Source organism: Lolium rigidum, chromosome 4 (assembly GCF_022539505.1).
Source record: "Lolium rigidum isolate FL_2022 chromosome 4, APGP_CSIRO_Lrig_0.1, whole genome shotgun sequence".
NCBI classification, from domain to species: domain Eukaryota; kingdom Viridiplantae; phylum Streptophyta; class Magnoliopsida; order Poales; family Poaceae; genus Lolium; species Lolium rigidum.
The window spans coordinates 242,191,032-242,213,712 of record NC_061511.1 but is presented as its reverse complement, the minus strand read 5'-3'; the positions used below and the strand labels follow the sequence as shown (position 1 = coordinate 242,213,712).

General features: G+C 43.4%; 3 protein-coding genes and 1 non-coding gene across 4 annotated transcripts; 3 read left to right on the top strand and 1 right to left on the bottom strand.

The window, feature by feature from the left end:
* Nucleotides 1–568: 568 nt before the first annotated feature.
* LOC124707402 (probable calcium-transporting ATPase 6, plasma membrane-type) lies at nt 569–9,397 on the top strand. Its single transcript, XM_047239054.1, has 7 exons — nt 569–1,018; nt 5,082–5,136; nt 5,228–7,164; nt 7,254–7,412; nt 7,940–8,111; nt 8,318–8,616; nt 8,912–9,397. Exons 1-7 carry the CDS (start codon nt 824–826, stop codon nt 9,215–9,217), a joined length of 3,123 nt encoding a protein of 1,040 aa, XP_047095010.1. The 5' UTR covers nt 569–823; the 3' UTR covers nt 9,218–9,397.
* A 2,011-nt stretch (nt 9,398–11,408) lies between these two features.
* Nucleotides 11,409–15,013, top strand: LOC124650018 (DNA-directed RNA polymerase III subunit RPC4-like). Its single transcript, XM_047189585.1, has 11 exons — nt 11,409–11,452; nt 12,022–12,106; nt 12,187–12,248; nt 12,357–12,426; nt 12,518–12,560; nt 13,237–13,314; nt 13,603–13,637; nt 13,731–13,794; nt 13,877–13,965; nt 14,148–14,405; nt 14,484–15,013. Exons 2-11 carry the CDS (start codon nt 12,044–12,046, stop codon nt 14,637–14,639), a joined length of 918 nt encoding a protein of 305 aa, XP_047045541.1. The 5' UTR covers nt 11,409–11,452; nt 12,022–12,043; the 3' UTR covers nt 14,640–15,013.
* A 2,809-nt stretch (nt 15,014–17,822) lies between these two features.
* On the top strand, nt 17,823–20,975 carry LOC124707401 (probable glycerol-3-phosphate dehydrogenase [NAD(+)] 3, cytosolic). Its single transcript, XM_047239053.1, has 5 exons — nt 17,823–18,621; nt 19,435–19,656; nt 20,152–20,399; nt 20,507–20,646; nt 20,743–20,975. Exons 1-5 carry the CDS (start codon nt 17,979–17,981, stop codon nt 20,882–20,884), a joined length of 1,395 nt encoding a protein of 464 aa, XP_047095009.1. The 5' UTR covers nt 17,823–17,978; the 3' UTR covers nt 20,885–20,975.
* Nucleotides 20,976–21,545: 570 nt separating this feature from the next.
* On the bottom strand, nt 21,546–21,664 carry LOC124650662. Its single transcript, XR_006987094.1, has one exon. It is a non-coding gene; the product is annotated as a U5 spliceosomal RNA (small nuclear RNA).
* Nucleotides 21,665–22,681: the final 1,017 nt, after the last annotated feature.

Genomic DNA, 22,681 nt, shown 5'->3' with positions numbered 1-22,681 from the left:
AAGGACATGATCAAGAAGGTGGGGAAATCTCTTAAGAAGGTATCTATCAGAAGGATAAGGAGGGGAGCCATAAGAAAAGTTTGAGAAGCCGTTTAAGTGATGGTCTCATTTTGGGTTGTCATGTCCTTTTAGTGGATCTTTTTGCTATGTTGTGCTATTGGATTGTCGGTTCTAGTTGGCTTAGAGGTTGCTTTCTTTTGGTGTTCTCTCGTGGGTGTGCTCTTGGTGTGTGTTTGACCCTATTGTTGTAGGTTTTCGCTCGATTTTCTCCTTAAAACTGAGCACCTTCTTCTTAATTAATTGATGAGGCAAAGTTCTTGCCTCCGTTTCAAAAAAAAAAAAAAATAAGAAAGAAAAAGGACAAAAGATAACCTCCGCTGACTAGGAGCGATGCAAATAGCAGCCTGGTCCATTTCGAAAAAAAAAAAATATAGCAGCCTGGTGCCTGCTAGTGGCTGGCTAATCAAGTGGTGGATCGATGAAAAGCATCGTAATCGTAATCGATCTTATCTAAGACGAGTGTATCCACCCGGTTGTCGCTTCATACCGTTAAACCACTGACCGAAGAAGTCGCATGCTTACTACTACTCCGTATTTCGCATCCGAAATCGCTCGGAAATTTCATCCGAATCAGCAATTTTCCGGACTAGTATAATTCCCGCAGAAATTTTCGGTTTCAAACTGTTGGGGTTCTGGTTCTCCGGTCTCCTCGCCTCCAGCTCCAGTACTACATATACTCCTCCGATGTCTGCGTTCCTTTTTCTGCTGACCAAAGCGAAGAGGGAAAGAGTTGGAGAGCAGGCGGCGAAGTAGGAGGCAGGTAATGGAGGGAGGGAGCAGCTGGAGCATGGACGGCTATCTCAATGAGCACTTCCACATCCCCGCCAAGAACCCGCCGAGCGAGGCCCGCCTCCGGTGGCGCCGCGCCGTCGGCCGCGTCGTCCTCAACAGCCGCCGCCGCTTCCGCGAGTTCTCAGCCCTCGGCGCCGTCGACGACGCCCAGCGCCGCAAGATCCTGGTACGCTCCTTCACACCACCCCACCCCACCATTCCCTGGTTCCCTCCACCTCCATCGTTCGGTCGTCCCGTACGACTGACTGTTCGCGCCGTCGCTTTTGCTGAACTTTAACTTCAGACTGTTCCGATTTCCAAGTTTTTGGTGGTTTTGCGCGGCAAGCGCCCGGAATTTCCATCCTGACTAATTAGGCTCGTGATGTGGACGGATTACCATGCGCTCGTTGGTGGACGCAAGTACACGACGGTGATATGTTTTCCGGTCTCACGGTTGAAATATTCCGCAGCTAGATCACCTATCAACTCTTGTCGGTGTCTCCCTCTTCGTTTGAACACTGTCTCGTCTCGTGGGAAGGGGGATTGGATACCGGTCGCGTCTCTTGCATTGCACGTCTCGCCTTCCTTCCTTGAATTCTTCTCGTCTAAATGGCCAATGCGTGCACGCCGGCTTAATTTGCGCGACTACAAGAAAACATGGTCAATTGCTCAGAGCAGGTGGGCCGCATGATGGGTTCATACCCCGGAAATGATCTGCCCAATCTCAAACCGTATTGTAATAATTAAGTTGCTTGCATGAGGGGTTCATATTTACCAGCTATTGAAGGATCAGTAAACTTCTTACGCGGTTATTTGAAAATGTTGAGGAACATCAGTAAGGCGTCGACAGAGCAAATTTTGAAAGGAAAAAGTCCTTCGTTGGACACCAATTCTGCTCCTACTCAAATTCAGACCAAGGTGCCACCTGATAAACCCTGGAGCCGACCACCAGAGGGGTGGGTTAAACTCTCTATTGATGGTTCCTTTAAAGGGGAGAATGGTACAGGAGGAACCGGTATGATCCTTCGGGACTCTACTGGCCAAATAATTTTTTCTGCCTGTCGGTATCTTTCTTCATGTACTGAAGCTTTGGAGGCGGAGCTTCTTGCTTGTTCGGAGGGCCTTGATCTTGCTCTCCGCCATAGCCCCCTACCGCTCCAGATAGAAACAGACTGTTTTCAACTGGTTGCAGTTGCCAATAGCACGCTACAGGATCGTTCCCCTTATGTACACATTATCTCAGAGATTAGAGATTTAGCTAAGCAAGGTCGTATTTGCACCTTTGTAAAAGTAGATCGTAGGCAGGTTCGGGCAAGTCACTGCCTTGCAAACTTTGCAAGAGCAGAGCAGAATACCCATGTATGGTTTGGCTCAGGTCCTGTGTGTATTCTCCAGGAGATTGAGCTCGATCAGTTTGTAGGCCCAACTGCTTAATAAAGATCTATTTTACCCGCAAAAAAATATATACCTCGGAAATGAACTGCCTAACCTCAATCTGTATTGTGTAGTGTGAAATCATACATCCATGCATAGATAGTAAAATATAATAAAGACAATATTACTAGTACATAACCGTATGAAAAAATTAAAATTAAAGTTCAAGTTGAAAGCTCCCCCCTCTCACCCTCTCTTAGAAACGTGGTATGTCACAAGAAAATGTCTTACCTAATGTGTTCGAATGTCCATGGCCACAAGAGCCAGGACGCGCCGGGATGCAGTTCACGGCACCGTTCTGGACTCTCATGCCACTGTTATACATATCCGGGAAATCAAGGTCAATGTGGTTGATGACATGCTAATCACTCGTTTCTTTTGTTCCTCGGTTCCTTGCTAACATCGCTTTCCTTCTGACCGATGCCACTCAAGGCAGAATCATATCCTTCTAGTCTAGGACACTTTCCTCGCCAACTTTGGCATCAAGCTTTGCCTACACCATCTCCGTGACAGTTACGGTGCATAACAATGGATTGTCACATAGCGTTGCACTACAGTTATCACATATATATGTGGCACCCCTGTTCGAAGGAGTCTAGCTCTAGCCGCGAAGGCAATAGTCCGCATGTGGATCGTGTTTCTTTTGTCAATTCCACTTTAAAACACACCACACGTTGTACATACCTCTTGTAAATGTTTAGCTATCTTCTTAATGATTAAAAATAGCTCCTACCAAGATGGCCAGAAAACATCTATTGCAATGTGAAGGATCAAAGATGTTGACTAGCCGGCAGGGTGGGGGAGTCAATAAGAAAATATTTTTAACCAATTCATTTATTTTAGGGAAGTATGAATAAATATGGTTTGTTAATGCAACTAAGTGAATAATCCTATATGGTAAAAGTACCGGAACAAACAAGGCAAACAAGTTAGAAGTAAAGGAAGTGCAAATAAGCGGAGAGGATTGGAATACGCAAAGTAGAGGAGCATAAGCACGTGACGGTTTATCCTAAATTTCAAGACAGTGGGCGACTCTGGTCTCTATTGTATAGGCTGTGGCAAACAAAGCCAACAACACTCACATGATAGCTAGCCTTCTTCTTTGTGAGCTCACCTAGTGAAATAGAAACTCTTTCATTATTTGTGGATCTTGAAGCGATCTTGGGCCCCTCAGGGGAAAATCGAAGCACTAGGATGCTCCCGGTAACTCCAACCATCTATAGTTCCCTACATGCCTATGGGTAACAATATCCACAAGGAACTTAAAGGGAATCAAAATGGCTTGGTGGAATCGCAGATGGGGGTCTCTTCTTTCTTTTCATCAAGAATATGCATAATTCATGGGAGTACTAGAACAAACTCTTCTACAATAAACTTAGCTCGACTCCGGTGATGGAGGGACGAGGACGGTTGCGCACCTTCAGCTCGCTCTAGTGCTTGTCATCGCTAGGTGGTCCAACCTATTTTTATTTTTATTACTTTTGGGGCTCTTGTGTTGATGATTATTAATAGATCGGTGGAATTTTTTGCAAAAAAGAATGGTAGGGGAGAGTGCTTAGAACCTACGAAGCACCGATACGGCGAGACAGATACGGCGATACGGATACGGGGATACGCGATACGGCAATTTCTAGAAACAACAATACGGCGATACGGCGAATATACATACAAAATTAATGAAATGCTATGCAATGACTTGTGAAGTCAAAGAATAATTGAGGCGGGGGAGGAGAGAACGATTCCAGGTTGCGGGGATGCGATTCTAGACGGCGGCGAGCGACTCCAGACGGCAACGGTGGCGGTGCACTCACTCCTGAGGCCTCAATCCAAACCACTTCCATAGTTAATCAAGAAAATAGATAGATAGGGCACTGACTATTAGGGTCACTAGTGGGCTTTGATTGGGCTTCCCAACATTCATGTGTCCTAGTCGTGTCGATGATGTCCCTGGCGGTGTATCGGCGGTGTATCGGTGGTGTATCGGTATTTTTTTCTTTCTTTTTAAAATCGGAAAAGCCGATACTCCTGGGATACGTGTATCGCCCGTGTATCGGGGTATCGGAGTATCGGTGGAGTATTATACGCGGACACGGCATACTTTGAAGTATCGGTGCTTCGGAGCTTAGAACCTTAGTCCAAATGGCAAACAAGGCATCTTTTGTAGGTTCCCCAAGAGACCTTGCCCGTTACGGTTCCTAGCTACCTTCAGCATATCCTCCGGTTAATCACCTAAAAATGTTGCCGGCAAAAAGTCTGGACCGCATCAAGTAGGGTTCTAGGCGAGTTCAATAAGCTATTAACCTGGTCCGAACCAGCACCCGGAGTTTCAGACCAACTTCATGACCAAGGAAGAAAGAAAGCATGCATGCTTTTCATTCTACTTTTGGTGCATCTCTTAGGCCTTTTATTCCCACATGAGTCCAATGTTTCAGCCCCCTTTTATAGTATGGCTTTTCCCATGACTTAAATCGTACAAAATATGATACATAAATTTAATTATGCTGTCTTCTTTTCCCTTTCACTTGGCGGTCTCCGGTACTTCATAGCAACGAGACTAGTACTTGTCCATATCATCTCATTATAACACTTACTCCTGTAATCACTAGTCGTCAGCACCAAAAGCCCTACTTAGGGGTGAAAATGTCTTGTCACAGCGCCCATGTGGGACATACACGATCGTGGTAACTTAGGGGCGGCCATATTTATTATGAAGACCGCTTTGTTTCTGAAATCAATTGCAAAAAAAAGTACTGCTTATTTTTTACCGAAGTGAACATGTATTTGTCTTAATTAGAGTTGTTTGTTTTACTTTCCAGGGAAAAGTGCAGGTTGTAATTAATGTGCACAGGGCGGCGCTGCAATTTATCAACGGTGTGGTCTCGTCGACTGATTAGATGCACGGTTTTCTTATCTTTTTCATAACTTTCCTGTTCAATTTCACCATTATCATTTAACTTCACAGGCGTAAAACAGTACCACTTAACACATGAGCTTATCGAGGAAGGATTTCGTATCAGCCCGGATGAACTAGCAGAAATTACTGGCATGCACGAAGATTCTACGATCTTGAAGAAGCATGGTGGACCCATTGGAATATCTAGCAAAATTAAAGCCTCTTTGGAAGATGGTGTCAAGGAAACTGAAATAATGACGAGGCAGAAGTTGTATGGTACTAACAAGCATGCCGAGAAACCCCCTAGAGGCTTCTGGATGTTTGTGTGGGATGCATTACATGACCTGACTTTGATTATTCTAGTAGTGTGTGCTCTAGTTTCTCTACTGGTTGGCCTAGCCACCGAGGGGTGGCCAAAGGGTATATATGATGGCCTTGGCATAATACTGAGCATTTTATTGGTGGTACTAGTTACTGCATCCAGTGATTACAAGCAGTCAAGGAAGTTCATGGAGCTAGACCGTGAGAAGCAGAAGATATATGTCGCTGTCACTAGAGATAAGAAAACCAAGAAAGTTTTGATTCATGACTTGGTAGTCGGTGATATCTTACATCTTTCCATAGGTGATGTGATTCCTGCAGATGGCTTGTTTATATCTGGTTACAGCCTACTGATAGATGAATCTAGCTTGTCAGGTGAGAGCGAGCCAATTCAAGTCTCTGAAGAAAAATCTTTTCTACATGCCGGGAGTAAAGTGGTAGATGGGACAGCTAAAATGCTCGTCACTGCCGTCGGTTCGCGTACCGAGTGGGGGAAAATCTTGGGTACTGTTAATGAAGATGGAGTTCATGAAACTCCTTTGCAAGTTAAGCTAAATGGTGTAGCTACAATCATAGGGCAGATTGGGCTTGTCTTTGCTATTCTCACATTTTTAGTACTTTTAGCAAGGTTCTTGGTCGACAAAGCAATGCATGTTGGTTTGATGAATTGGTCGGCGAATGATGCATTGATAATAGTCGACTACTTTGCTATTTCGGTGACCATTATTGTCGTCGCAGTCCCCGAGGGTCTGCCATTGGCTGTGACTCTTAGTCTAGCATTTGCCATGAAGAAGTTGATGAATGACAAAGCACTAGTCAGGCATCTTGCAGCATGTGAAACCATGGGCTCAGCCAGTTGTATTTGCACTGATAAGACAGGAACTTTAACAACAAACCACATGATCGTTGATAAGATTTGGATCAGTGATGTATCCAAATCGGTTAATGCTGATGCAAACATCACTGAGCTAAAATATGTAATTTCAGAAAGAGTTATGGTAATCCTTGCACAAGGCATATTTGTGAACACCGGATCCGAGGTGGTTAAGGGAGATGATGGCAAAAGAACCATCCTGGGTACACCAACTGAAGCAGCACTGTTGGAGTTTGGCTTGACCTTGGAAGGAGATGGATATGCTGAACACAATAAGCTCAGCAGAGTAAGAGTAGAGCCTTTTAATTCAGTCAAGAAAAAGATGTCTGTGATAATACGGTTACCAGACGGAGGTCTCCGTTCATACTGCAAAGGTGCATCAGAAATTATTCTGGGGCACTGTGATACTTACCTCAGCAGTGAAGGAAATATAATTCCACTGTCAGAGAAGCAGAAGGAAAATGTGTTAGATATAATTAATTCGTTTGCTTCTGAGGCGCTGAGAACACTTTGCATTGCATTTAAGGATCTGAATGAAATTTCTGACGAGGAACCTATACCAGACAATGGTTACACACTGATAGCACTTTTCGGTATAAAGGACCCAGTTCGTCCTGGTGTCAGGGATGCAGTAATGACTTGCATGGCTGCTGGTATTACCGTAAGAATGGTAACAGGAGACAACATCAACACTGCTAAAGCTATTGCGAAGGAATGTGGAATATTGACTGAGGATGGGATAGCAATAGAAGGACGAGAGCTTCATGATAAGAGCTCGGATGAACTGAGGGAGCTCCTGCCTAGAATTCAGGTTTATGTTTATTTAACTTGTTTTCTTTTCAATAATTGCAGTACAGGCTCAAAGTCCAAATGTTAACTAAATCTACTGCCCACGTTCAGGTAATGGCCCGTTCCTTACCTATGGACAAATATAAATTGGTAACAAGCCTGAAAAGCATGTATCAAGAGGTAGTTGCAGTTACTGGTGATGGAACCAATGATGCACCGGCACTGTGTGAGTCAGACATTGGACTTGCAATGGGTATTGCTGGAACAGAGGTACTTCTTGATGTTTCTGTGTAATGTATAGTGTTTTCTTTTTTATGACCATCATGTGTTCGGTAAACTTGTTCTCCGAAAACAAAAAAAAGGTCCATTCTTCAGTGTTAATGTCTCCTGCAGTAAGAAATGCTCTGAAACTCTATCCCAGTTTTCTTTAAGAAAAAAGTCCAATTTTGGAAGATAAGGAAATGGATATGTTCTCTATGTACTTCCATGTTGAATTAATATTTGATAATATATGTTATTCATCTTTGGTATGTATACATTACATGAAGGATATCAATATTTCACCAAGGAGAAAGGGAACCTTGCAATCATCATCCACTACTACACAATTATACGAACTTTCCTAATAGGGATGACTTCCTAACATGTTGGACATCTATGAATATTTTTGGATTATTTTGGGATGTCCAAGCATGAAATTAAAAATTGCGTGCCATTAAGCCCATAAGTGAAAAAAAAATCACTCTCGTTTCTTTCTTTTCTATGCCATTTTAATTATGTGCATGAAACTGATGCAGGTCGCAAAGGAGAGCGCAGATGTTATAATAATGGATGACAATTTCAAAACCATTGTAAATGTTGCTAGATGGGGTCGTGCTGTTTACTTGAACATTCAGAAGTTTGTACAGTTCCAACTTACAGTTAATATAGTTGCTCTGATAGTGAACTTTGTCTCAGCATGTGTCACAGGTATTTACACAATTGTTGCCAATCTATTATGTTTCTCTAATATAACTTCATTAAAGTTCCGTGCAACTTTTTTTAGTAGGACAATTTTACTAAGTGTTTTATTAGGAACCAAACTGATGAGCACCAATATGATTTATCTCTTTTTTTTCTGTAGCTTTAAAATTAGAAAAATTCATTTATAATGTCCATTTTGAAATAACTTGCAGGGACTGCGCCACTTACTGCTGTCCAGTTGCTATGGGTAAACATGATTATGGATACACTTGGAGCCTTGGCCTTAGCCACGGAACCGCCAAATGACGAGATGATGAAGAGGCCGCCAGTAAGGCGAGGAGATAGTTTTATCACTAAGGTTATGTGGAGGAATATTCTTGGTCAGGCTTTATATCAGCTCATTGTATTGGGTACTCTCATGTTTACTGGAAAGAGACTACTTAATATTGAAGGTCCAGCTGCTGATAAAACCATCAATACTCTCATATTCAACTCTTTCGTCTTTTGCCAGGTATAAACACTGCAGGTTACTTTTACATGCAGAGCTATTACGTTGCTTCTGCCTATTTATTTTGTTCAAAGTGAGCCCACATGCTTATAACAAGCCATAATTTGCAATACATGTTCACTGGTTACTAAGTTGCAACTTATTTATTGTTTTCATTGTGGGCGAGACTACATTCATGAAGCAGTATTCTCCTGTATTTTGACAAATAACATTAACTCACTAGAAGTGTGATGTGTGAAATTATACAAATCGGTGCTTTAACAAGTAATTATTATTTAATATGCTGCCATACTTCCAGGTTTTCAATGAAATAAATAGTAGGGAAATGGACAAGGTCAATGTCTTCCGAGGGATATTCAGAAATTGGATCTTTGTCAGCATATTGGCAGCTACAGTAATATTCCAAGTGGTCATAGTGGAACTTCTTTGCACTTTTGCGAACACCGTGCCATTGAGTTGGGATCTATGGTTGCTCAGTGTCATTCTTGGTTCACTTAGTATGATCATTTCCGTGATCCTCAAGTGGATTCCCGTTGAATCTGGGAAGACAAATACCAAACCCCATGGGTACGAGTTAATTCCTGAAGGCCCAGAAACTCTGTAACTTCACGCGCAAATTCTGCTGTTTCCACGGTGGCAAGCCCCAATCCTCACAACAGACACGGATTTCTTGTCAGCCTTACTTCTTTGTCAGTGTAGTTTTGCTTTGGAATATAGTCCCAGCAATCAGCCTTGGAGTTGACACTGAAGACTGAAATGCTAAGGAACATGTAAATCAAATGACATGTTACAATTCCCAAAAAAAAAAAAGACATGTTATGGGATTCAGAGATTGCGTGGGTAAATTATCAGATAAGTTCAGGAGGCCGAGTCATCAGATTACTGGATATCGGAAACAGGCCGGGGAAGCATTACATCTGTTCAAGTACATATTACGGGAGTGTGCATAGTATTGTTTCAGGGCATAGCTCCCGTTGGACACATGTATAGGTTCACCGCAAAAAATATGGCATGTGTATAGGTGTCGTGGCTTCACATAGGTTTATGCTATCGCAAAGTTTTAATTTTGATAGGAATTTTGAAGGTACAGATACATGCATGTTTGGAACTATTGTTTCCATGTGAACAATCGTCAGTAACATTAGCTTAGGAACTCATTGAAGCAATATTGTATATTCATGGTGATTTGCAGGTTCTCTGCATATTTTATTCATGTGAAAAGTACTGTACGTTGTAACTATTCTGTTTTCCTATTGTTGTCTAGAATAAAGAATGAAAGATCAAACTTGTACCAAACCGTTTGCTTTTTTTAGACAAACAACACAACTTGTATTACCAGGCAGCCAAAGGCCACAACATCTAACTTGAAATATAAGGATAGTAAACCTAGACAAATAAGGAGATAGCATCAAAGAAGGAAAAATTCCAGGAGGTGATCGTTAGGCATGAATGGCGAGAAGCTAAGGGAGAAACGCATCACCTAGCTAGAACGGCAACTACTTTAGAATTTGGTAGATGTGTGTGGTTTATTAATCCCCTAAACAATATGGGAATTCGTGTAAACTCACTGTAGTTGAGTAATAAAGCTTGCTGTTCCACTCGAAAAAGCCTACATAGTCTCAGGAAAGAAGAGAAGATGCTGCTAGAACATCTAGGTCATGTACGAAATTTAAGCGCATAGATTTGACCATTTTTACATGATTACATTATTATATCAAGAGCATCCAGTACAAGAAGGTGCCCTTAGTTTCAAGAAACAAGGGCTACTATTCGGTCTGCACGCATCCGGACGCTATTTTTGTGTCCGGCGTCCCCGGTAGAGACTCTACCGAGGACGCTGGACACAAAATAAAGCGTTATTTAGTTTTGGAGGACGCAACTGGAAAGCGTTTTTCTCCATTTCTTATCCGCGGTCCCCCAAACGATATTTGGGGACGCGACTGGAGATGCTCTTATAGAATTAGATTAGAAGTAGTACTCCATACTAAACACTTCCGAAATAAGAAAGTTGTACCAGAACACAAGAAAAAAAAAACGAATTGGAGGTGATCTTTTGTACTGTATTTCTTTCTAACATGGGGATTTTTTTTGTACTATCTAGATCTAGATTTATCAATGTCATTGGAATTTAGGTTTTTTTTAGGCTGTGTTTGGATGCACAGAAAGTGCTCGGATCGTCGAATCTTGTATTGGGGCGTCAAATTCGGCCGTTTGGGTGCGCTTAGAATCTGGGCCTGGAATCGGAGGCAAATTCCGAGCCCAGCTCTCTCCCGTGCAAAATTGACCTCGCGCAATACGGAGCTCCCACCCTCGGAAACTGACTGGAATCGTCGAACAGAACTGTGGCTCGCTCGCGAGACCTCCCGAGGCCGCCGACCACGCGAGCAGAGAAGACCCCCGCCGGCGCCGGCGGCGGTGCAGGTAAGGCCTTCCTCCCCAGTCCCCACCCTCCCTTACCTGGCGTCTCTCCTCCCTGGCCTCCTTCCTCCACGGCCTCCCTTCCCTGGCGTTCGTCCTCCTGTCCGCCCGGTCATAACCCTAGATTGGGGACAAGACTAGGACGGTGGCGGGAGGGTGAATGGCGGCGGCAGCCAAGAAATTGGAATTTACATGGGTGAAGTTTGGGAGGGTTGCAGCCTTTGCAAATTCCAAAAAAAACTAACCCAAGACGGATTGCTTCATGGGCCGTATTTAGCAAGCACAGGCAATGTGGCCATGTCCAGGCGGCCCGTCCTCGTCCCCTTGCACGGTCGCCCCTGTCTGTCTTTCCCTCACCCGCCTTTCTCTGCCTCGCCCGCGCCGCCGCCCCGCAATCACAGCCCGTGCCGCCGTCGCCAAGGTGAGCTACTCCATGGCCTACTCCTCTCCTTACGCCTCCTCACTCTCGCCGCAAGTACCCCTCCTCCTATTTTCCTACCTCCGATTTTTCTCTGTCCTTCCGAGTCACCCGGATTGACGCGCCGCCGCCGCCACCCTCTAATCCAACCGCACCGCACAGCTCCGACTCCAACCTCCTCTGTGCCACGTTCTGCTAGCAGGCTAGCAGCAGCAGGTCAAGGGCAAGTCTTGTTCACCCAAGCCCTGCATGTTAAATCGTGCATACATCGACAAGTGTGATTGTTATAGTATGCTAGTTATGTTCCTGAATTTTTCTATTGCAAATTGTATATAACCACAACCAAACAATGGGGTGATGAATTAACCGTGTATTTTCGTTGTCGATGGGCAGTGGTACTAGTGGCACAACTGCATTGTTTTTCTTTTTATCCGGAACTGTGGTGGAATCTCTGAGTTGAGAAGAAATTTTGAACCTCTGATCGTTGGTGCGATATGTACGCAGGTCTAATTAAGTAGCCATGGTATGCTAGTCCCATAAGCCATCTCAGCTTTGCTGTTTCACCTTTGCAGGTCTTGCGCTTGTTGTCATCTGATGGACGACAAGAGTAATGTGAAGAAGGAAATAGATGGATCCCTTGCGCCCCGTCCTCGCAAGGTTAGTGTTAACGTTCGTTGTCCCTCATATTGGTTTATTTCAGTTTGATGGTTACTGTATTTTGTTTCCTGCATGTTAAGGGAGGACTTAAATTCGCACCCAGGAAGCCTCCAAAGAAACCTGCAAAGGTTATTCCGAAAACGTATGTGATTTGGTCCATGATTTCTTTCAGAACACCCAGCTATCTTTTATTGAAGATAGGTAGGTATAGTACCATGTCATGGACCTAACAGTTACTGCAATTCTCCAGGGAGCCTGTTGAGGAGAGCAAGGATGAAATCATTGATAAGGAATTGCTGATGAAACTCAAGACATCACAAGTTCGTATATTATTCTATTGGTCATTGCGTATGCAAAGCTTTTGTTCGATGGTTGGTTGGTGTGTGCTAAATATCTTGTTCCATTTTGCAGAGCACTGATCCATTTGGAAGAAGACCGAAGATTGAGAAAAAGGGTAATTGATCTGTTCTGTGCTCAACTGCTCATACTTTTTGAAATTCATAGCTGTTAAGTGATTGTGAATCCTATTGTTTGAGCATGCTCAAGGCTTAGTTTCCCCGTTTGTCTCATGAGTCTATTCTTGTTAAAAAGGCTCATCCTAAGTTCTCAAACTTAAATATATGTAAGTAGGCATCTTGGAGGTTGTCAACTGGCCATTTAAGTATGGACTTCTTTGAACAATCTCTGATTACTAGGTTATGTTTCTCCCCTTTCTTATATAATATACAAATCATTGTTCTACTAATACACCAATGCTTCAGAGCTAGCCAAAAGTACAAGTGTGTGATTTGTTGGCCTCCCATGAAAATCTATTGCAAGTAGCAGTTGCATGTATATATGGTTTGTTTTGGACCCTACTCTGATCAGTACAAGGAAACAGTTAAGATGCTCATCTTCAGAAATGCAGACATTGCACCAAAATAGTCTTGTTCTCTTGAATACTGTAAAATTTCCACATGCAGTAAAAGATACCTTAAGACTGACTTAGGGTAGATATTCATAAATCTGTCATAACTTAGCCCAACTAGTTTGGCCTTGCTGGTGAATGTACCAACTATTTCTAATATAACTGGCATATTTTTGTAAAACGGATGTATTGCTATTGATATATGAATGTGTTGCCTTTGCAGAAAACCATACAGAGGTCGCATTTGGACAAGGGAATTCTTCCTATGCAAGATCGTTTCCTACTCGACATTATGCAACAGGTATCATTCAAGATATTTATCTCGGTTGTTCTTTATTTAGCTAAATATTCAACTAAGTTATTTAATATGTGTTTGTGAAAATTGTGTAAAGAGAACACATTGTACTATTTTGCAGTTTGTTGCCTGTCAATACAGTCTTGTGTCTCTTTTACAATGAAACATAGAAAACAGAACGTTTATTTTAGCTGTGTGCATTGCTGTATTTGCATCAAGAACTTTACACACATTTCCGTATTTGGAGCTTAATTCCCTTTTTTTTTCATGTGCACTCCTTCTGGGTTAGTACAGCACCAAAAGAACCAAAAGAATATGTCGATCCATGGGTGAGTGAAGATACCATGTGCACCATGTGATTTTTTTTTTTTTTTTTGCCTTGCTCACATTATATATTTTGATTAATTTCCATCTTTATACAGGACTATACACATAGCGATTATCCTGTTACTCTCCCACTTAGGAGGCCCTACTCTGGGGATCCTGGTATACTGTTGGTCCTTCTGGTTTATGTTGCAATTTTGTTCCTTCAACCATCCCTTAATTCTGTCCTGCATTCCTAGTGCAGAAATTCTTGATGAAGAGGAATTTGGAGAGTCTTCTGCCAGCAGAGGTCAGGATGATGAATTAACTGCAGCAGACGAACTTGGATTAATGGTAATATATTATCGAATTGCTACAACACTCTCATTACTGGTCCTATGCATTTTGAGCAAAATCTTGCTAGCAAAATTTAAATTTAGAAAGTATCAGTATGCAATCTGTCATTTAACTGCTTGAAACTTTTAGGAGTCTTGGAGGCTATGGCTGCTCTCTTATATTTACTGTTGTGTTGACAGGAACGGTCCGACACACCACAGTTACTCTTCTTCCAGTTACCTTCGTCTCTTCCTTTACCAAAGCAGGCACAAGTTGAAGAGCCAGATATGGGCTCCGAGGAGAATGCCAACACAAGCTCTAAAGTGGCACGTGAGCAAAGAAGGCCATCATCATTGCCTGGCTCTAAAATCAAAGATTTACCAGCAGGTCACATGGGGAAGATACTCGTATATAAAAGCGGTAAAGTGAAAATGAAGATCGGAGATGCTCTATTTGATGTGAGTATGAAACTGTGTCATTGTGTTATTTTGTATATGTTTCCCCTGCGTGTACTAAAAAAATAACAAACTTTGTAGGTATCTCCTGGCTCAAACTGCTTGTTCGTCCAAGAGGTTGCAGCGATTAACACAAGAGAGAAACACTGCTGCACCCTGGGAGAGATCAGTAAGCGTGTGGTTATAACCCCGGATGTTGACTATCTGCTGGATCCTACTGATAAGATGGAAGAATAAGCCCATCTTTGAATGGGATGTTCTTCATGAGAACAATCTATGAGTATGCTTGCCCTTCCGGGGCTTCATTCTAGGAGGGAGGCATCAATCTTTTTTCCTCTCCATATGCTAATCTTCTCGGTTTTCGATGAAATGCTTGATCCGCAAAAGAAGAACAATAGTTGAGTTGGTCAGTCAATGACAAATAGGTCACTGCTGATGCGAGGGGAACGAAATAAGGTTGTGGTTTTCCTATGAAAGATAAGCTTGTGGAGCGATTTTGTGCAATGTTCAGGTCTTTTGATCAAGTTTTCTGAACTGAAGGTACTTATATATGCAAACAACATTTTCTTTTCTTACCATGGATGATAGTAAAAATGCAATGGATGTGTCAGAGGAAAAGACATAATGCTACTGTACTTTTTTTTTTTGTTACCATTGCGTTTTCTGGAAGAAGCTACTCGTGCTACGCTTCAATCTTCATAAACGAACAAATTTTGTACCAAGAAGTACAATAGGATGAGAAGTAGTATAGTACCAAACCAATAAATGGAAAACAACTACAGTACTTCAGAAATTAGAATTAGGTGTGTATGCTTCAGAAATTAGGAGCACTAGTCCTAAACTAATAAATTACAGAGTACTCGTAGAAATTAGCAACACTAGTGCTGAACTAATAAATGATCCTGAGAAATGAGGAGCACGGGTATAAACAATTTGACCACGGCGCCATCACATCACAAGTCATGAAGTATGAACCATTGGTGTGGACTCAGTCTACATTCTGCAGGTATTATTTTGAGACCTCTTTCTTCTATAGTCACTGAAAGTGAAAGGCCCCGGCAAAAAGAGGAGGAAAGCTACAAGCAACTGAAAATTGGATGAGGGTTTGGATCAGAACCACCACTAGCCAACCGCAACGACCCACAAGTTGACCACCGTTGGGTAAGCGGTTCTTTTCATTGCCGATGGAGTTGATCGCTGGTAGGTCACTTGCGCGTGCTGTTCGGACACCTACTCGGGCGGCCAATTCATTCGCAACAATCTGCGAAATGCGGTCGTGGGATATGAGGCGAGTGGAGCTCGCAAAGTGAAAATGTTTGGACGGACTAGACGCTAATTTGACCAGAACCAACGACCTCAGATTTTCTAAGGAACATGCACAAATCGATTGCATTTTTCTTAAGTCTCAGCTGATTCACAAAGATAGAACTTTAATATTCAATTGGAACTTAAGAAGATCCCACTTGATTTAGACATATATCGGTTATAGATCAATCTTCTCATTTTTTTCAAAAAGCTCCACCGAATTATTAGTAGTCATCAATAAAAGTAGGGATGAAAATAGAGAGAAAGTTTTGGACTTTTCCTCAAAAATGAAAACGGAATTTTGCGGAAGGGAAACATAATTCTTTTGGCGGAAACAGAAACAGAACAACGTTTTTTTTGGCGGAGTGATGTCGAAACGGAATTCCATTTCTGCCTGATACAGAATTTTCGTTTTAAGGTTTAATGTGCACGACCTTGTCAAGCCGAACGGTCGAAGCTTACACGGTTCGATCCCTATTGGTATATCGCTAAAGATGAGAATGATAGATTGGAAAGGCCGGGTTAGGCGTGCACCAACTAACACGCACATCGACTAGATCCCATCAGATTCGTCGGGAAAGAGAACTCCACAAGCCCTTCGCCGGCTCCAGGCGCACCGCCGGAGTTGGGACATGTCGTGAAGGAACTTATTCAGACTTAGAGTTGTCACCTCTGCCTCGATCACCATTCTGAAGAAGACAATGAAAATACCTAAAAAGGAAAAAAAAAACTTGAACCCTTCCACTGGCTAGGGGTCGTGGTCCGCCGCACCTCCAAGTCCACAAGGCCACCGATGAAGGGAAGATTAGTGGCATCACCGACGAGAGGGGCAAAACCCTCGACTGCTCTTTATTATTATTATTCCTAAGTTGGACCGGATGCCTTATCCATGCTATTATTGAAAAGTGGGTTCAACATACCAGATTTGGTATCATAAGAAAATCTTGGGTGTTGTTTGAATAATTAGCTCAAGAATTGTGAAAAAATCAAAAGATGTGGCAAAAAATTGTTAAAAATTCTAAATTGTGGAAAGGAGTTTTTGCACCTAGAGCATATGCTCGTTGTTTTCGAAATGAGTTTTAAGCACAGTTTAAAATGCTAAAAAAATCCGATAGAAAATATTATGCATATATCTCAATGTTCTATATGCTCGGAAAGTCATTTCATGAAAAATATACTCCCTCCGTTCCTTTCTATAGTGCCTATAGATTTTTGGTATTTGTTTCACAATATAAGGTTGTAGCTTAGTTTTTTTTCAATTACCCCCTCCCCGTTCAACTCCTAAATCGTTCAGCTCCCAAATTTGTTATGGTATGTTAGGAAGATATGGATTTCCTAAATTTTACGTTGATCTCAAATCGTTCAGCTAGAGGTCTTATGTAAAAAATACTCTTACGCTAATTTTCGTGCCAAAAAACTATAGGCACTATAGAATGAAACAGAGGGAGTAGTATTTTCTATATAGTGTGCAAAAAGATAAATTTGGTGCTAAAAAAGAGCTCTTGAGGGATATGTATTTTTTTACACATGATACAAAAATATCAGTTTTCCACGAAACTTGGCGTAAGGATATAAAATATTGAGATGTACGCATGAATTTTTTTGTTTATTTTTTTAAGATTAAAATGTTTTTTTTGGGTAGCAGGAATATACGCAGCCAAGATTTGAAGTGGATTTGCCGTGTAAATTGTGGTTTATGAAACTATGAACACCCCTCGCCACTTGGACAGACCCCACCTGACAGGGACAGGAAGCACGGGCGCCAGCAACCTGCGTCCGTCACCGCCCCGTCAGCCAGCCCGTCGCCATCTTCCGTCCGCCGCGGCCGCGCCGTCCCTCTCCTCCCGGACGCGGCGGCGCCACCCCCAAAATCCACCTGTTTTGACCGGGCCTTCCTTCCACCCGCCGTCCTGCCCCCCTCGCCTCCCAAATCCAGACACGCTCGCCTTCCTCTAGAAGCGGAACCCCGTACAATACAAAACCTCCCCCATTTTCGCTCGCCTGCTTACTCACTGCCTTACGGAACCCCCAGCTGCCCGGAGTAGCTGAGCGAGGGGCGGGCGCCGCCACCAACCGTGCGGCACCAGGAATTCAAACGGGCGGCGGCCGCGGCCGGGACAGCGAGGCCGCACCTGCGGATTTAAGTTGCGCTTTTCGGCAAACCCCAGCCCCCACAAATCCACCCGCATTTCCTCCCCCCTCGATCCCACCGCCACCTCCACCCGTCCCTCCGTGTCTTCTCGCTCAGTTCGACTGCGGCCGCGCGCGGCGATGGTGGGGAGCTACGCGAACGGAGTCGGGGGAGGCGTTCGCAACGGCGCGGCGGAGGGCAAGCTGGACGAGCTGCGGCGGCAGCTGGGGAAGGCGGAGGGGGACCCGGTGCGGATCGCGGGCGTGGGCGCGGGGGCGTGGGGCAGCGTCTTCTGCGCGCTGCTGCAGGACGCGTACGGCCGCGACCACCGCGACAAGGCGCAGGTGCGGGTGTGGCGCCGGGCCGGGCGCGCCGTCGACCGCGCCGCCGCCGAGCACCTCTTCGAGGTCATCAACGCCCGCGAGGACGTCCTGCGCCGGCTCATCCGCCGCTGCGCCTACCTCAAGTACGTCGAGGCGCGCCTCGGGGACCGCACGCTCTACGCCGACGAGATCCTCCGCGACGGCTTCTGCCTCAACATGGTCGACACGCCGCTCTGCCCGCTCAAGGTCGTCACCAACCTGCAGGAGGCCGTCTGGGACGCCGACATCGTCGTCAATGGGTTGCCGTCCACCGAGACCAGGGAGGTGTTTGAGGAGATTGGGAGGTACTGGAAGGAGAGGATTAATCCGCCCATTATCATCTCACTGGCAAAGGGGATCGAGGCGTCGCTCGACCCTGTGCCTCGGATCATTACCCCCACACAGATGATCGCCAATGCAAGTGAGTTCTCTGCTCATGTTTGGCCACCATATCTGATTGGAGGTTTATTTTGATTGAACCGATGTTGAGTTGCTCGTTTCTTTGATCTTGTAGTACCACTAATGTTTGCAGAAGTAGGCCTTACTCATTTAAACGAACATTTACTAGCTGCTGAGCTGAATGAAAATACAGTTCTATGGAATGTTCCTATACTGAAATTTTCTGGCTAATCTCGACCTGTACCTAGTTTCCTTCATACTTATTGTATGTGGCATTTGTTCTTTATGTCTGTTGTTGAATATTCGAAGAGCTAGTTAGTGCTTTACCACTAAATAGTTTGCCTTTAGCCTCCATCCATATGTCCCTCTGCAATCCCTTTAGCCTTTAGGTGGTGCAAGCAAGTATATAAATACTATCGTACTATCACTTTGCCAGGCTTTATCTGCATTACAAAGTACTGAACCCTTCATTTCTAGTTTGCGCTGTTGTTTAAGACAGTGGTTTCTTTTCAGTGAAATGTTTTACTATCTGCGTTACAACGTACTGAACCTTTCATTTCTAGTTTGTGTTTAAGACACTGGTTTCATTTCAATGAAATGGAGCCCAGGGAGGCGTCTATCTGTTGATCTAAAATAATAATACTGAATGTTGCAATTTACTGTTTTCTTTACACTAAATGTTGTGATATGCTCCATCTCCTCTGTTCTACTGAATTTGAATTCCCGTGCTTTGCTTATATGTCAATTTATCGTGTACCTTTGTAAGATTTTCTTCGTACTACACTTGTCACTAGTTTTTCTGATCATTGTGTGTTGTTCATGGATTTTCTTGTAGCTGGGGTTCCATTGGAGAACATTCTGTATCTTGGAGGCCCTAACATTGCTTCGGAAATTTACAACAAAGAGTATGCAAATGCTCGCATATGTGGAGCTGACAAGTGGAGGAAGCCTCTTTCTAACTTTTTGAGGCAGCCTCATTTCATTGTATGGGATAATAGTGATCTCATTACTCATGAAGTCATGGGTGGCTTAAAGAACGTGTATGCCATTGGTGCTGGTAAGGTTCCGCTCTTAACTACTAGTATCTTTTTTTGTTGAGCAAATGAGGACTTGAACATGCCTCATAATATGTTGAGCGGGAAATTGAAATCATCTTCTGGAGCCTTAATGTTCAAACTCAGGTGGAACACAATTATGCCCATTTTACGCCAAACCAGAAATAGTCAGAATCTTATGTTAAACGCCCTACACTTATCATGGAATATGTTATGTTAACCTGATGTATCTTGCACTGATGTTTCTCTTTCACACACTGCTTGCTGCTATATGCAACTTTGTCGGAGCTACCAGCATAGCATTCTAATTTATATGTAGTCTGCAGAGCCTACATATAATAGAGTAGATAGGGTGAATTCAGTACATGCCAAAATACGAGACTTGGGATATGTGGTTCACTTGTTCCCCTATGCGCACATCTTCTTATCACATCCTACATTACTATTTCGTGGCATAATATTGCAATGGTTTTGCTGAAGACTACGTTTTCTTGTAGGTATGGTGGCAGCACTGACCAATGAGAGCGCAACAAGCAAATCGGTTTACTTTTCACTTTGCACGTCTGAAATGATATACATCACCCACCTCCTAGCGAAGGAGCCTGAGAAGCTTGCTGGACCATTATTAGCGGATACTTATGTCACACTGCTGAAAGGTCGTAATGCGTGGTATGGGCATAAACTGGCTAAGGGAGAACTGACTCTGGAAATGGGGGACAGCATCAAAGGCAAAGGGACTATACAGGTTCGTGGCTTAACCTTAATTAATAAAGTACAGTTTGCGTAACTGTATGGACGAGTTTGTGCTTTGCGATAGCGTGATGCTAAGTTCATGTGATATTTCATTTTTAGGGTGTCTCTGCAGTCAATGCATTCTATGAACTCTTGAGTCAAGGAAGCTTAAGTGTGACACATCCAGAAACCAAGAAGCATGTTGCTCCTGTCGAGTTGTGCCCAATACTCAAAACACTTTACAAAATATTAATCAAGAGGTTGAAATGCTCTTGGATTATCAACTTTGCCTTTTTTTCGTACTGTCTGTTGCCTTTACAGCTGCCTTAATGTGTTTATTTCTTCTACACTTGCAGGGAGCTTGGTACCAATTCAATTCTTCAGGCGATACGAGATGAGTCAATGTATGATCCAAGGGAAAGAATTGAGATGGCACAACGTCAATCACTCTACCGGCCGTCTCTCCTTGGCCTACCTAAAGGTGACACCAAGGCTTAAACGCATTCTTTCTTCACGCAGATTTGTTGTGAACTGCAGGATTTGTTGATCCTTCTGTCTGTACCGGCAAGTGCGTGTTGTTTTTGTTTATATGTACACTAGTGAGTTCAGTGATGAGATGTTGTAGTGTGGCGAGATTAACGTGTGTTCAAGTTGATGTCCACCTGTATATAAATCCCTTGGTGATTCAGTTTTATTTGTTGTACATGGAAAAGGGACACTGTAATTCTTGAGTTGTAATTAATTTGTCCCTTCTTAATTTAGAGGCAGTGCTCCAGTAGACTGTAGTCCTGTTGTTTACTTTCCAATGAGGCAGTGCTCCCTCAAACCTGCACCACTGGATGAAGTATCCCTCAATCCTGCACAACTGGTTGTAGTATGAGCAGGGATTTCTGGTTCCCAAGCATCCCTTTTTTTAAAAAAGTTTGGAAAATTATGGGTATGAGTGAACAGTCTACAATTTGAAAACTCCAAAATTTATCACGTTTTCATTTTCTTGCAGCCTAAAATTCATAGGATTTAAACGATAGCAGAGTACATTGATTACATCAAGGTGTTACAATTTTAAAAGAAATTCCTTCACCACAGATCTGGATGCAAACTGAATTTTAACAGAAATATATGCTCCAAATAATTACAAAGTTTCCACTTTGATTGTGGGGCCCTCCAATAAAGGAGAATCCCCTTCAAAAATTAGCGTATGCTGCTAATTGCAGTGTGCACACGGTATTCTTTAGTAAAAGGCGAAAGAATAGTTCGCTTTGTGCCCGCTGCGCAGCTGCGTGGTTTCAGATGGATGCCTTGGACCTCCTTTTATACAGCGGCTCGTTGCGCATTGCTATCGAAGTAGCGGTATGGGACTAATCTTCTGTGAGAACCTCCGCTTGCGCGAAGCCGCGTGTAGGCAGAAATGGACGAGGCCGTCAAGGCCGCGTATCCCAGTGGGCTTCTAGGCCTACTGATACTATCGGGAGCAGGGCCAGAAACCTGTGAACTTTGTTTTTTAAAGAGAGCTAGTTGCAGATCCATTTCATATGTACGAGTCATGCTTGTATGAATATGAACTGTACCACTATTGTCTTTACACATAATCCCACTTTTGGTTGATTTTTTTTTTGGACCAGAGGGGAATGGGAGTAGTAGCTACTCCCTCCGTTTTTTTAATTGACTCAAATTTAGTACAAAGTTATACTAAATTCGAGTCAATTAAAAGAGAACGGAGGGAGTAGTATTTTGATTTTGTTTGTGCTGAAGAATGCCGCCTAACAATATGCCCCTCCTCTCAATGCACGAAAAAATATTTTTTAAAAACAATCAATGAAGCATGTAAATCAACGCTAGAATCATTTGAGAAGGTGTTTTTTCAATCTCTTTCACGCACTTCGCATTTCGCAAGCAACACCTCGTAGCACCGGCCAGCCCCCACGTCTCCCTAACCCCTGACAGACCCTGCCCAATCATGATAGCCATTGGTGCAGAACCACGGTGTACATGCAAAGTGGCACGCTTGAAACGCCGCCACGAACTTGTGGTACACGTCTCGTCGGCTATAGCCCGAAATCACAAAGGATGACACAAAAGGCTCCAACACAATTGTGATGGGTAAGGAGCATGATCCTGCGCCAAAATGGAGTTTAGGTTAGACATATTAAGCCCTATCTTTTCTACTTTTATGCCCTTTTCAATTTTGTGCTTTGCTCAGATATGTAATAAACTCACGAACTCTACTGAGAGTTTTGATGCCCATGTCCTATGGTTGGGCAGTGCCCCTACCACGCCATGGTTTGGTTGCCGGAG

What these genes read in the sequence shown, in the direction of transcription:
- LOC124707402 (XM_047239054.1), top strand. Translation starts at nt 824, where the DNA reads ATGGAGGGAGGGAGCAGCTGGAGCATGGACGGCTATCTCAATGAGCAC. An exon ending in TGGGTATTGCTGGAACAGAG is followed by an intron (nt 7,413 to 7,939) that starts GTACTTCTTGAT and finishes AAACTGATGCAG; the next exon opens with GTCGCAAAGGAGAGCGCAGA. An exon ending in ACTCTTTCGTCTTTTGCCAG is followed by an intron (nt 8,617 to 8,911) that starts GTATAAACACTG and finishes CCATACTTCCAG; the next exon opens with GTTTTCAATGAAATAAATAG.
- LOC124650018 (XM_047189585.1), top strand. Translation starts at nt 12,044, where the DNA reads ATGGACGACAAGAGTAATGTGAAGAAGGAAATAGATGGATCCCTTGCG. An exon ending in TTGCGCCCCGTCCTCGCAAG is followed by an intron (nt 12,107 to 12,186) that starts GTTAGTGTTAAC and finishes CTGCATGTTAAG; the next exon opens with GGAGGACTTAAATTCGCACC. An exon ending in CAGACGAACTTGGATTAATG is followed by an intron (nt 13,966 to 14,147) that starts GTAATATATTAT and finishes TTGTGTTGACAG; the next exon opens with GAACGGTCCGACACACCACA.
- LOC124707401 (XM_047239053.1), top strand. Translation starts at nt 17,979, where the DNA reads ATGGTGGGGAGCTACGCGAACGGAGTCGGGGGAGGCGTTCGCAACGGC. An exon ending in ACAGATGATCGCCAATGCAA is followed by an intron (nt 18,622 to 19,434) that starts GTGAGTTCTCTG and finishes ATTTTCTTGTAG; the next exon opens with CTGGGGTTCCATTGGAGAAC. An exon ending in AAGGCAAAGGGACTATACAG is followed by an intron (nt 20,400 to 20,506) that starts GTTCGTGGCTTA and finishes TTTCATTTTTAG; the next exon opens with GGTGTCTCTGCAGTCAATGC.